The 13480-nt window shown below is 48.1% G+C and overlaps 1 protein-coding gene across 1 annotated transcript in view; it reads right to left on the reverse strand.

The window, feature by feature from the left end:
* Positions 1–13480, reverse strand: part of LOC123509823 (3-hydroxy-3-methylglutaryl-coenzyme A reductase-like) — a 217752-nt gene that overhangs the window by 96761 nt on the left and 107511 nt on the right. The window contains exon 8 of the mRNA XM_045264392.1: positions 7685–7818. Coding sequence (XP_045120327.1) covers positions 7685–7818 — 134 coding nt within the window. The remainder of the gene's footprint in view (positions 1–7684; positions 7819–13480) is intronic.

The following is a 13480-nucleotide window of genomic DNA, read 5'->3' on the forward strand; positions in this document are numbered from 1 at the left end:
ACAAGACCTGGTATCACTAATTGAAGATGGAGAAAGACAGACAAAAGGACACTCTAAGAAGATCAGAAAAGGTCAATGTCTGAGAATCATTAAAAAGTTTAGTTTTCTACATAGGATGGTGGACATCTGGAACAGTTTGAATAATGAGATTATAGCAGCAGTAAGTGTGCATAAACTTAAGGAAAAGATAGATAAAATTAGATATGGGGAGATGTCACTATGAGCCCCACTTTAGCCCTGCAATACACAACTGGATAAATGCACACAGTGTTTTAGATGTGATGTTATTTCACAGTCACAGCACTGCATCATTTCAGATTTGAGAACAAAACACACACACATTTAAAAATATTGGTGGCAAAAAAGTTTCCCAAAAGACAACACCAAATAAAAAAAGTAATTTTAGCTCAATCCAATATAGGATAGAACCAGCAAATGTTACAACACTGGCATCCTCATATAGTGCTGCAAGGCAATATAACCATGAAATGTCACAATTTATTGATGTTATAACCTGAGAGCTCCCTGTATGTACAAGCTAAACATGAAACTACACATCTAGTCTCTGGTTCAAATGGCTTCTATGAAGTTAGGTGATCTGAGTCTTCTTCATCCCCTACAACTGTTAACTCTGTACAGGGGCTTTTTCTGTCCATGTTTTGACTATGCTTAAGATGTATGGGTATGGGAATAGATAGAATCAAAACCTTTTTATCTTATGAACTTTTCTCCTCTAAATGACTTCACATTGCCATGATGTTGCATCTCTTACTTATTATCTTCTAATGCTAATTTCATGCTACTTGCTCTTCTGATATCGCTAACTGCAAGTTTTCCCTTTTCCCTTGATCTTACTGTACAAGACTTCTTTCTACCATCCCTATTCCAGCTACGTATCTTATACAAAAGTTAACCAGTATTTTGAGTGAAGCAGCTCCAGTGCGGGTTTAGTGTGGGTTTAGCTGTACTAACTGAGTGCACAATGTACTATCTGTGTAGTACTACGCCTTAGGGTATCGCTGAAACATCTCATTAAAAAAAATGAGGCCCCACGCACATAGGAAACACTATCCTCAAAATAGAATCAGCACAATAGTACAGTTACCCCTACCTACAATCACAATAGCACAGTCACCCCTACCAATAGGAACCAAACCCCCATACCCGACCTCCCTACATCCCGTTTTCCATCTCTGGGAGGTCCCACTCCTGATAAGAAGACGCCATTCCATGTTTCAGCACTCGTGGTAGCCGGTCCTACACTCGCTTGTGCCTGTATCGCCGGCTCTTAGAGCTGGTGTTTTGTCTGGGTGTTTCTTTTCAGATTTTCCTCTTGCTATTTGGCAAGAATCTTGGATTTATGGACAGATTACACTGTGCTGTGCTCTTTTCGTGTGTTTAAGTGCAGTGTGGTGCTTTTATTATGTGTGTTTATAGTGACCATATGGTGGGGGAGCCGGCAGGTGTTCTCGAAGGTTCTCGAGTGCGTTAGTGGCCCTTTCTTTCAGTGTGGGGCATAGTGTTTGCTCATGGCCTCTGCTGTTCGGCTCCCTGTGCGTGTGCAGTGTTTTTTAAGCCACTTTTATGGCGTTTTGACGTACTTTGCGGTCTTTTGCGCCACCGAGTGTTGTGCATCTACTAAACCCGTGTTGGGGGCGATAAGGTAGTGTTTTACGTGTGATATCTTTTCAGTTCATCATCATGCCTACTACCAAGTGCCAGTTTTCTTCGGATGGCAAAGGGTGAGCATATGAGTTTTCATGTGATGGCCATGACTTGTGTGTGCCCCATCGTCCCTGTGTTTCCAAGGACGTGCTGAGAAAATGTGAAATTCCTCCAATCTGTGGGCAAGGTAGATAAGCTTGGCCTCCAGTACACTTCGCTGCGCCGATCGTGGGAGGCGGTGCAGTGTTCGGCCAAGAGGAAGGGGAAGCACACGGTCTGGAAGGACGAAGCCTTCCGCCTGGCTTTCATGGGCCGGGGCTCTTGGACGGCGGTCCCGTCTACCCCGTCCTCTGCTGGCCACTCCTCCCCCCTCTCTTCGGTCGAGGAGGAGCCGGTACCGGGGCCATCTTTGGTACTTCACGATCCCGTGGCCGGGGATCCGTCTCCAGTGGTGCCGCCTTCCGCTCCCCATGGCCCCCCCTCGGAGCCTCTGCCTCCTAACATACACGAGCTCCTCTCGGGGATTTTGGCCCATCTCTCCTCTGCCGTGTGCCCAGTCCTCGGCTTCTCCTCTGGTGACGGACCCTCACCCTGCTACACCACTTCCCCGCTCTAGTCCGGCATCTCAGCCATACGGGGTGGATTCGTCCCCTGTCTTGGACGCCCCCCCCTTCGGAGGAGTTGGAGCCGGAGGTTATTCCGGAGTCATGGGCTCCTGTGCCTCCTGATTGGCAGGTGTCTCAGGTCGCTGGGTCGGCCGTCTTACTCCGCCGAGATGGGGCCTCCCAGGGGGAGGCAGCTCCAGTGCCTGGTCAGGAGGTATGCTGGGGGACGTCGTGCCACTCTCCTCTTCCTTTCTGGCATTTCCGTTCTCTCTCTCAAGCGGCCCAGCCTACTCCTACCTTGCCGTTACCGACCCTGGACAAGCTCTCGCGCTCCCTCTCGGGACTCTCTTTGTTTGTGGCCCTGTCTCCTCCTTCCCTTTCCTCCGAGGGTGAGGAGTCGACACGGCGCTCGATGGGTGTATCATGGACGGCGGGCCAGGCAGACCAGTTCCTTAAGGTGGCCAGAGACTGGTGGGATCAGTCGGTGGTACGGGGCCAAAGGGCTCCTGTTCCCAGACCGTCAGCTAAGCCCAAGACTCCTCTACTTCCGGTCGGGGACTCTCTGGACACCCGGGTGGGAGTTTGGCTGTCAGAGCGTTCTCCACTCTCCTTTCCTCCTCCTTTGGCCACCCCTTCGTCGGAGACAGTGAGGACAAGGCTTTTGTGCTGGATGCCATTTCCTCTTTTCAGGCCTTACTGACGGCGGAGATCTTGACGGTTCTGTCACTGAGGCAGGATCTAAACGCACGGGTGTCCTCTTCACTCCTGTGCTCTAACCTCCTGCCTCTGTTGCGCTTCACCCTCTGGCAAGGGGCTCCAGCGATGGCTTCTTCCTTCACTCAGGCTCTCTCATCCCACTTAACCTGCTGGAGGCAAGCCGTGGCTCCTCTGCCATCTGTAGCGCAGTTGGCCCTTCTTATGGGGGATCCACTGGGGGCTTCCTTTGGGTCTACGCAGACGGTGGCGGATGCTCTCGCACGGTCCCCTCAGGTTGCGGTGGTTTAACGGGGAGCTCCACCAGGCCGCGCTGGTTCTGCGAGTGCGCGCGCTTCATCGTCTCGGGCGGCCTCTCCTCGATACCAAGGCACGTCGTGCTTCCAGAGGACCTCCAACAGATTCCTCCCCTACCTGTCAGCTTCATGCCAGGCCCAGTCCTCTTCTCGGGATAGGAGAGTTCCACCGGGTTGGGACGGCAGTTTCTCTACCCGCAGGGCTTCAGGCCAGCCCTTTTGAACTACCACTGCAGTGCCCCAGGGGTCGCGGCGGTGACTCTCTAGCGCTGGGTTGTCTGTCCAACGTGGCCGACAAGTGGCCGGTTGGCACGTGGGCGGGCAGGGTGGTTCGTTGGAGCCTCTCCTGGGAGTGGGCTCAAGGCCATGCCCCACGTCTACGGATGCCTCCTCCCTTCTCATCAACATCGCCTCAGCTCTCGGCGATATTGCAGGAAATGCTCCTCCAAGGGGTACTGGAGGAGTATTCCGGCCCTGTCTTCCTGTCCTGTCCCTTCTTGGTCCCTCGGCAGGACAGGCAGAACCCTCGACTGGTCGTCGACCTTTCTGCTCTCAACGCCCACATCAAGTGTCATCACTTCAGGATGGTGACGCTCAAGCAGGTCACGGAGTCCCTTCTTCCGCACTCTTGGCTGACCTCCCTGGACCTCGCTAATGCATATTTGCATGTGCCGATAGTCCACATTTCCATTCCTACCTGGCAGTGCAGGACCGCTACCGCATCCTGCGTTTTCCAGTCCTGCCCTTCGATTTGAACATCGCGCCACGGCTCTTCACCAAGATCACGAAGACTCTGGCATCAATGCTGGCGGACGTCAACATCAGAACTTTAATGTATCTAGACGATTGACTCGTCCAGGAGTCTTCGAGGGAGGAAGCCCGAGCTGCAACCGTCTCCATCAGCGAATCCCTCGGGTTTCACTTCAATTTCCCCAAGTCTTGTCTCGAGCCCACTCAAGATCTGCAATGACTCGGCATGTGGTAGGATACTCGGACTTCTACCATCCACCTGTCCGAGGACAATCGGAGGAGGGTCCTGCAGCGGGTCAGGAGGGCCTCCTGGTCCACCACTTTCACCCACCACATGTGGACGAGGCTCATGGGCTCCTTGACGTTTGCAGCCCAGGTGACACCGCTGGGGCCTCTGTGGTGCAGGAGGCTCTGGTGGGAAGGCAACAGGGTGTTTCCGCGGGCAGCCCCGCACCATCTGTGCCCGGTTCCCCCACACCTTCATCGGCTGCTGCGTCAGTGGTTGTCTCCGGGCCTTCTGGAGACTGCGGTTCCTTGGAAGCTGTCAGCGCTGCAGCTCCAAGTCTACACAGACGCTTCGGACAGCGGTTGGGGCTTCCAGGCGTCCAACGGTCGACAGGGCCGGGAACGCTGGGAGCAGGCCGACGCGCAGAGGCACGTCAACGTGAGGGAGTTGACAGTGCCTCTGCTTTCCCCTCAGAAACAGGTGGACCTCCGGCAACTCCACGTCTGCTTCTACATGGACAACGTAGTAGCAGTCACGTGTGTGAAGAGGATGGGCTATTCCCGGTCGATCTCCCTCCTCAGGACATCCGAGGCCCTCTTCAACCTGGCAGCGTCACGCCATCTTACGCTGTCAGCCGTGCACGTGCTGGGCAGGGACAATGTCTGGGCAGACGCGTTGTCCGCAGCGATACTTCCTCAGTGGAATGGTCGCTTGACCCAGACGTTTTCACGGATCTAGTTGAGTTGTTCAGTCTGCCCGAGGTGGACCTGTTTGCATCATCGGAGAACCATAAGCTCCCACAGTACATCACCAGGAGCGTGGTCACGGCCATGGGAGGGCCGGACTCCTTTCTCAGGGATTGGAACACATGGAGGTTCGTTTATCTTTTTCCTCCCCCAGCGACGACGGTGATGACGGCGGTGGTGCGCAAGCTGGAGACGTTCAGGGGCCGAGTCCTTCTCACCACCCCTCTCTGGAAGGCCCAGCCCTGGTGCCATTGTCTACCGCTCTGGTGTCCTTCCCCTCTACCTCTCAACAGACTGGCGGTACGGGGCCATGGCGTCGTCAGTCTGGAATATCCTCCAGCTTTCACGCGTGGAGTTTCTGCAGGCGTGCTTGACCACCTCCCTCTCGCCTGCGGTCTCCTTTGATGTCATCAAGGGGTCCAGGATTCCACCCTCCGCCAGTGCAGTCGGCATGGAAAGCTTTCCAGCTTTTTCTCCGCAATCGGCCTTTTTCTTATATTTCTTTACCTCTTGTTTATGACTTTTTGTCCTATATGTTCCATGTCAGACGCAGAGCTACCCCGACCGTTGCCACCTATGCGGCTGCTCTGGCGGACCCCTTGTCATTGGGGTTTAACATCACCATCAGAGGATGGGTCCTGGATTTACTAAAAATGGGTCACTTCCACCAGTGACCTCCTGTGAAGAGACCAAGGATCTTCTGGTCTCTGTCCAAAGTCCTGACCCTCCTTCGGGGCCCTCCTTTTACTAATTCTACCCCTCAACAGAGCTTGCAGAAGGCACTGTTTTTGGTGGCCATGGCTTCTGGCTTAAGGGCTTCCCAACTTCATGCCCTTATCCGGCACTCCTCCTGGCTGGTCTTCTCCAGGGATGGGCGACGGGTCTCCCTAGCACCTTCTCCCAAGTTCTTGGCCAAGAATGAGAGGGAAGGACACTCCTTGGCCCCCATTGTGCTCCAGGCGTGGATGGAGGGACTTCACCACCACCCTCTCTGCCCTGTGGAGTCCTTGCAACGGTATGCTGGGTCAACTTCCGGTCTCCCAACATACCAGTCTGTTCATCTGGCCTGACACCCACAAGCCCCTATCCAGGATCCACATCTCGAAGGTCCTCTGCGGGGTGATAGAGGAGGCGGATCCAGATCATGCACCAAAGGGGCACGAAGTGAGGGCCATGTCGGCCACCATGGCTTTCCTTCGCCACTTCTCCTTGGACCAGATACGGGAGCATGGACAGTGGGCTTTGGACCGCTCCTTTGTAGCCCACTATCTAGATCACACGCTGGAGGAGGTCCCTTGCACTTCCATGGCAGGGCCTCCTTCGCCTCCCGGACCCTCCTCTTTAACCTGACGGGTCGGAGTTAGGGGGGAGGGATGGCAGCGTCAGGGGAGGTCATCGGCCACCCTACGGGTCCGGACCTCACCCCCATCTTACACGGCAACGATGCGGTACCCTTTCCCTACCCTCCGGTAGAAGGAGTCTTTGCCGCTTCCAGCGCCTCTCTTACTCCTCCCGGAACCCCCTCTCCGACCCGACGGGTTGGCCTTTGGGGGGGGGGATGGTAGCTTCGGGGGAGGTCTGCCTTCACCCAACGAGACAAGACCTCATCCCTCCCAAAGGTTGCCTCAGCTCTACCGGACCGTCCTCCACAAACCGGTCCAGGTATGCTGCTCTCTCGGACCGTCCTCACTCTGCCAGGTTAGAGGTTTCAGTATAGTCTGGCGGCGCATCCTTCCTCCACTTGTGATGCAGCTAAACCCACACTGGAGCTAATTGTACCTCAAAATGCGATGTTTGAGTTACTGAACTATTGTTCGAAAACATCTATTTTGAGTGAAGCAGCTCCAGTGCGGGGTGATTAGGGCCCTCTTCCTCCGCTTCGCTCCCTCCCCCCGGTCATCCTTCGCCAGACTCTGTTCTCGCGCTTCACATGGAACGACGTCTTCTTATCAGGAGAGGGACCTCCCAGAGATAGAAAACGGGATGTAGGGAGGTCAGGGATGGGGGTTTGGTTCCTATTGGTAGGGATGACTGTGCTATTGTGATTGTAGGTAGGGGTTACTGCGCTATTGTGCTGATTCTATTTTGAGGATAGTGTTTCCTATGTGCGTGGGGCTTAATTTTTTTTAATGAGATGTTTCAGAGATACCCTGAGGCGTAGTACTACAAAGATAGTACATTGTGCACTCAGTTAGTACAGCTAAACCCGCACTAAACCCGCACTGGAGCTGCTTCACTCAAAATAGATGTTTTCGAACAATAGTTCGGTAACTCAAACATCGCATTCTCGATCATTTATCCTTTTCTCTAGTAAATTCTATAACTCCCTGCCTGCTTCTGTTTTTCCTTTCTCCTGACTTGAATTCTTTCGTGAGGGATGTTTCACGACAATTGGCCTCTGCTATTTTGTCATTCTATTCAGCACAGCTCTGGGAATCAGCATTTACACAGGTGTAGATACTGTGCACAGAAGTACTGAGCGTGGAAGGTACCGTGCATGGCAATTACAAAAAGTCAGGTGGTACACAGGGCGCCTTAAATAGGTACTCACCACGGCACACGCAAGGCAACAATCAGTTGTGACATAGCATAGCTCCGCCCACACACCCGCCCCCTGCTCACCCCGCAGTGTTTGGTACCAATTAGCCACGTTATGTACTGCACCTGTGTATACGGACTTACCTGACAATGACATGTGGGTCAGTGGAAGAATTGAGGGAGGTGGCAGCATCAGTGAGGGTAATTGTGTGTTGGGTGAGGGACACAGACCAACGGGTGATGCCATGCACCAGCAGCAGCCCAGCAGACATGATCACCTGGAGAGGAAAGACATGCTGTCTCATCTATTCATTAGTGTAATGCTTGATCTGATGCTTTAATGATATTGTAAGCAAAATCCTCATAGTTAGTAATCAAGATATGACAAGTAATGGGGTTCAAAGTAGAGAGAGTTAGATTTTGAAAAAGAAATAGGAAGCAATACATTCTCACTTGAATCATTAGGAAGCTTTGAAAGATTAGACCAGTGGTTCTTAACCTTTTTAGTACCATGTCCCATCTTCCCATCTAGAAATTTGCCCTTCCCTCCATGCATCCCTTGCATCTATGAATACAATGCCCTCCCAGATTTTAAAGAAAAAGGAGATACTTTTGCATTATTCATAAACTTCTCATTACATGACCATTAAGATAACAACAAATATAATTAGAGAAATTCCCATTTTTCCAAAAGTTTGTGCCCCCTTGGAAATTACTAATGGCCATCCCATAGGGGGGAGGGCACTTCCCCCAGTTTGAGAACCACTAGATGAGACAATGAATGAGTATAAGTGAAAAAAGGCAGTTATGTTTTATACAAGGACTGTCAAATGTAAGTCTGACAGCTTCTTGCAACTTCCTTTATGTAATGTTCCTCATATCTCACTCAGGTACAGTGATGGGACAATTATGGTTCATAGGGGACAATGATGACTAGTCTCAGGAATTCAGTGCATATTTAGTCATGTTGAAATTACCAGTGTAGTGTTGAGAACTACACTGCCTCACTCTTGGTGGTGCAAAATCAGTGGTCAAGTACACACAGTGATTGAATAAAGTAATAAAACTAATTACATAAAACAAAAAATAACAAGAATAAAGCTATTGAATAAAAATGAATAAAACAATTTTGCAGTTATTTGCACTGTGTGTAGTATAACTTGGCAGTATATCAATCATTCAAGTAAACAAATACCACTCACTATATGGTGAGGCCCCAGTCTCACAAGGAATTATATTCCAGACACCCATGAAGTGCTACAATCCGCATAATATTGAAACTACCACTTAAATGGCTATCCATTGTTCATATCAATAAGAAAAATCTAATCTTTTTTTCTAATTATAAATGATGGATGAGATGAATGATGATGATGTAACTTGATATATATATATATATATATATATATATATATATATATATATATATATATATATATATATATATATACAGTAAAACCTCGCTTGACGAACGTCTCTAAGGACGAACAATTCGGGAGATGACCAAGAAATTTGTCAATATATCGACCCAGGGGACGAACGATATTTCGAGGGACGAAGCGGTTAAGCGGCTCGCCCGGCAGAAGCTGTTTGTGATAACCAACCCGGCTATCACACAACAACAAAACAAAAGCACAAAAGAAAATAGAAACAGGAACATACGAAAAATATTACATAACATAATCTCCGTGCCACCACGATTTTCTCCTGTTTTTCCTGGGCATGGTGATGTTACCAGTGTGCTCTACTGTAGCTTCCTCGGCGTTATCCTCGCTGCTCTGGTGGCTCTCAGCGTTGCTGTCATCATCCTGGCCATGTCCAGGTACTGCAGATTGTGGCACATCCATTGCAGCAGTTTCCTAGCTCGCCTGGCAAGGAACACCACCCTACTGCCCACTCCTCTCACACTGAGCATCACCGAGGATCAAAGAAACTTCCTGGCCACGTACCTTTAACTTCCCTTCTTGGAAGTCCAAACTTGCTCCCACACACGTGAGGAAGTCAATTCCCAGCAGGCAAGGGTTTTCCAAGGCAGAGACAAAGACTGGCAATCTTTCCATGTTTCCCACGCTGATGTCCACTATAACGGGGCCCCACATAGCGGCACTGACTTGTGACGCTACACAGCTGTTGTGTAGCTCTGGCACGCTGCGCACATCCAAAGTCCTCTCTCATGACTGTCTTCTCGGATCTTGTCTGTCTTCCTCCCCATCCTCCTCTCCTCCATTCCATCATGCCATCAACGTCCAGTCTCTCAAGTAATTAATAACCTTTTCTTTTTTATTCATTTTATTATCATTTTGATAGCATTTAGGTAAGTCAAACAATTTAGGCTTTCTATAATTATTTCGTTCATGTCATGCATACATTAAAGGTCTATTTTGAATGGGTTTTATGGACAAAAGTATGATTTTTTAAGGGGGTCTGGAACGGATTAATGGTATTTCAATACATTCTTATGGGAAAAATTGATTCAGGGGACGAACAAATCGGATGACGAATAGGATTTAGGAGCGAATTATGGTCGTGAGGTGAGGTTTTACTGTGTGTATATATATATATATATATATATATATATATATATATATATATATATATATATATATATATATATATATATATTTATACAGTAAGGTCTCGGTTTACGTCAGAGTTACGTTCCTGAAACATGACGTAAGTTGATTTTGTACGTAACTCGAGTTTCTGTACATTTCAAAGCATATTATGGAGTTTTCAACCAATCATTGTTTATGGTCATTCAGGTTTGGAGGTAACCAGAACCATAGCTCCACTGCCGAGTTTTATTACAAGGTACGTGCGAGCGGTAACATAAGAGACCTGCAAGTCAATTGCAAGGTTGTCACAATATACACGTTCATAAATAACACCCGATAACATTAACACAAGTACGTAAACGAACGGAAATACAAAATACTAAGAGTGACTCACCCAATAGGTATTACAGATGAACCTGGACTTGTAGGCAGGAAGGCAGCTGGCCAGCAAGTGACCTGCGCTGCTCTGACCGGACTATATATAAAGTAGTATAGGTGACGGTGAACAGGCATGTTAACAAGCTTAGGGTACTTTGTTGGTAATAACAATCCAATGATAATCTTAACTCTTGGGCGAACACTTGGCAGTTTGTACATAAAAACCCTATTATTATATTTACAGTTTTACACCACACAGGTAAGTTAAAGGTTATATTGTTATATTATTTACAAGTATGTAGGAATATGAAACACATGCTTGTTTTTGTTGTTGATTAGGGCCCTGACGCAAGGACTGCAGGTTGCAGAGAGGGGTGGACGCCTGAGGCCGCTAGAAGGGTGGGCAGGTCGAATGTTGTGACGCCCAGGGTGGACAGCTGGGAGCATAGTACAGTGCGGTGGGAGTAGAAGCGTGGGCAGTGGGGCAGGAAATGGAATAGGAAAGGGCAATAGGGATCAGCAGACAGGCGCAGACGGTGCAAGTGATCTGCGAGTGTCGTGTGGCCCAGGCGAAGGCTCCGGAGTTGTTATTGTTGTGATGGGTTTGCGAGCCCTCAAGGTCGTCAACCTCCCCGTTGTCATGGTAACGGGCTTCCCAATTTCTTCTTCCCTCCCTCACACACACACACACACACACACACATATATATATATATATATATATATATATATATATATATATATATATATATATATATATATATATATATATATATATATATATATATATATATATATATATATATATATATATATATATATATATATATATATATATATATATATATATATATATATATATATATATATATATATATATATATATATATATATATATATATATATATATATATATATATATATATATATATATATATATATATATATATATATATATATATATATATATATATATATATATATATATATATATATATATATATATATTAGGCACTGCATTATTTCCTCTTTATTTTATTATTTCCGTATTGTATGGCGGCCTCAGCACAGCTTCTCGCTGCTCCGCTGTGCGGCCACCCTCCCTCTTTTCTGTTCCTGCCATCTCGTTGTGCCTGGCAGAAAACGCCAGTACCGAGCCAGTCTTTAGCCGAAGTAGACACGTTCGCTCTTGGGTTCTGGCACAGGGTTGAGACATGTGTTGCTGGGCTGTTCTGGGTGCTCAACAGTCTCGGTCTGGGAGTTGTGCCCTCCATTTTGAGTAGCTAGTTTGCTGCTGGTTAGACCGTGACAGTGTGGAGCAACGGGTTTGTTGTTCCAGGGGAAAGTGTAGCTGGTTTGGCTGCATTTCCCGAGTTTTTGCATTCGTCCCCTCTTGTTGAGTGGCGGCGCGGAGAGACACGTTACTGTCTCATCCCAATTGTTGTATTTTTTAGGTGGCCGTGGTCACCAGTGTGGTTTGGTGGGCGGCTGTGTGCCACCATCATCGTTTTGTATAGTTTCTGTAGTATACTGTTTATAGTGGCCGTAGCCTCACACACACTGGTTGTCTGGTGGGAAGCTTCATGCTGTCTCCCAGTCGGCGTGCAGTAATCGTCTGTACGACCTGTTAGCTACGAGTATCTTGACTCCCTGTGTGGCTGGTTGTCACCCGGAGTTGGTAGCTGAGCTTGTGTATACCACCGGATGTGGTATACGCATCATGTCTCGTAGTAAGCCGTAGGCACGGGGAGTCAGTCTTGACAGGTGCTGGCAAGCATCTGTTGCATTAAGTAATATAGTAATATACACTGCATGTCTTGTCCCAGTCTGTGGGCACTTACAGTATGAGAACAAGACGTGTGGAGAGACATTAATACTCCCGTAGAGAAGTGGGTGGAATTGTCCTTGTGGGCGGTTTCTCTACGGAGAATTAAGGACTCACCCATAACACAAAACTTATATATCATCTATAAATTCTACTTGGTTTGGTGTAGGAGGAGAATGAGTTGCTAAGGAGATTCCCTAGCAGTGGGGGAAGTTATACATGCTGGCGTCATTACCAAATCCTTAGTAGGCACGAGTGAGAGCGGAGTATCTCGTCGCCTGTCAGGGCAGCTGTGACGCTGGGAGGGAAAAGCAGTCTATTAGAGTTTGCACATTTTCAGCATAAAGAACCGGAGTGTTGCGGCTGCTGTGAAATATAGTGTTGGGGACCCTCTGGAGCGTCATACTCCCCGGTGAGCAGTAGTTAACCGCAGCAATTTATATATATATATATATATATATATATATATATATATATATATATATATATATATATATACACTCAACCCTCGATTTGCGGACTAAAGGGGAAGGCTTGTCGGGAATGGCAAATGTCCGGCAATGGAAAATGTCCGGTCTACCCCTTGCGGACTTTACCCTATACAGGTTGAACCCGCTTTAACGGCACGCGATTTACTGGAATCCCGTGTTTAACGGCAAAAATTTCCGGTGGGAACATAGTGTTGTCTTTAACGGCATTTCGGCACCTGCACCAGCTGTACCAGGAAGTTGGAAAATAAATCAGACGTTTTTGTTCAGAAAAACAAAACTGAGGAGAAGAAAGAGACTTTGCACCAGATGTGGAAGACAAGAGAAAGAAAAATAAAAGAAAGGCAGGATCAGGAAGAATAGAAGTAACAGGAGGTGCCGAGGCAAAGGCAAAACCTCCGGCGACCATCATCATCATCATCATCATCATCTCACCACGTGGGGCCGTAACACATGCCAATGCCGCCGACACACATCTGTACTGTTTTTTTTATTAGCATTTACCTTACTGTAGATATATTGATGGTAGCACAACACTCGTGTGATGCGGCAGACTTGTTTACAGTCCAGTACTAGACGTGTATGTCCGCCCGCGCTGCCATCTATAGTGCCCGATTTGCGAACTTTGTCTGGCGCGGTAGTTTGAAATCGACTTGTCCCGGACTTTTTTTTTTTTTTTTTCTCCCACAGACTCT

This window comes from Portunus trituberculatus, chromosome 27, assembly GCF_017591435.1.
Source record: "Portunus trituberculatus isolate SZX2019 chromosome 27, ASM1759143v1, whole genome shotgun sequence".
NCBI lineage: Eukaryota > Metazoa > Arthropoda > Malacostraca > Decapoda > Portunidae > Portunus > Portunus trituberculatus.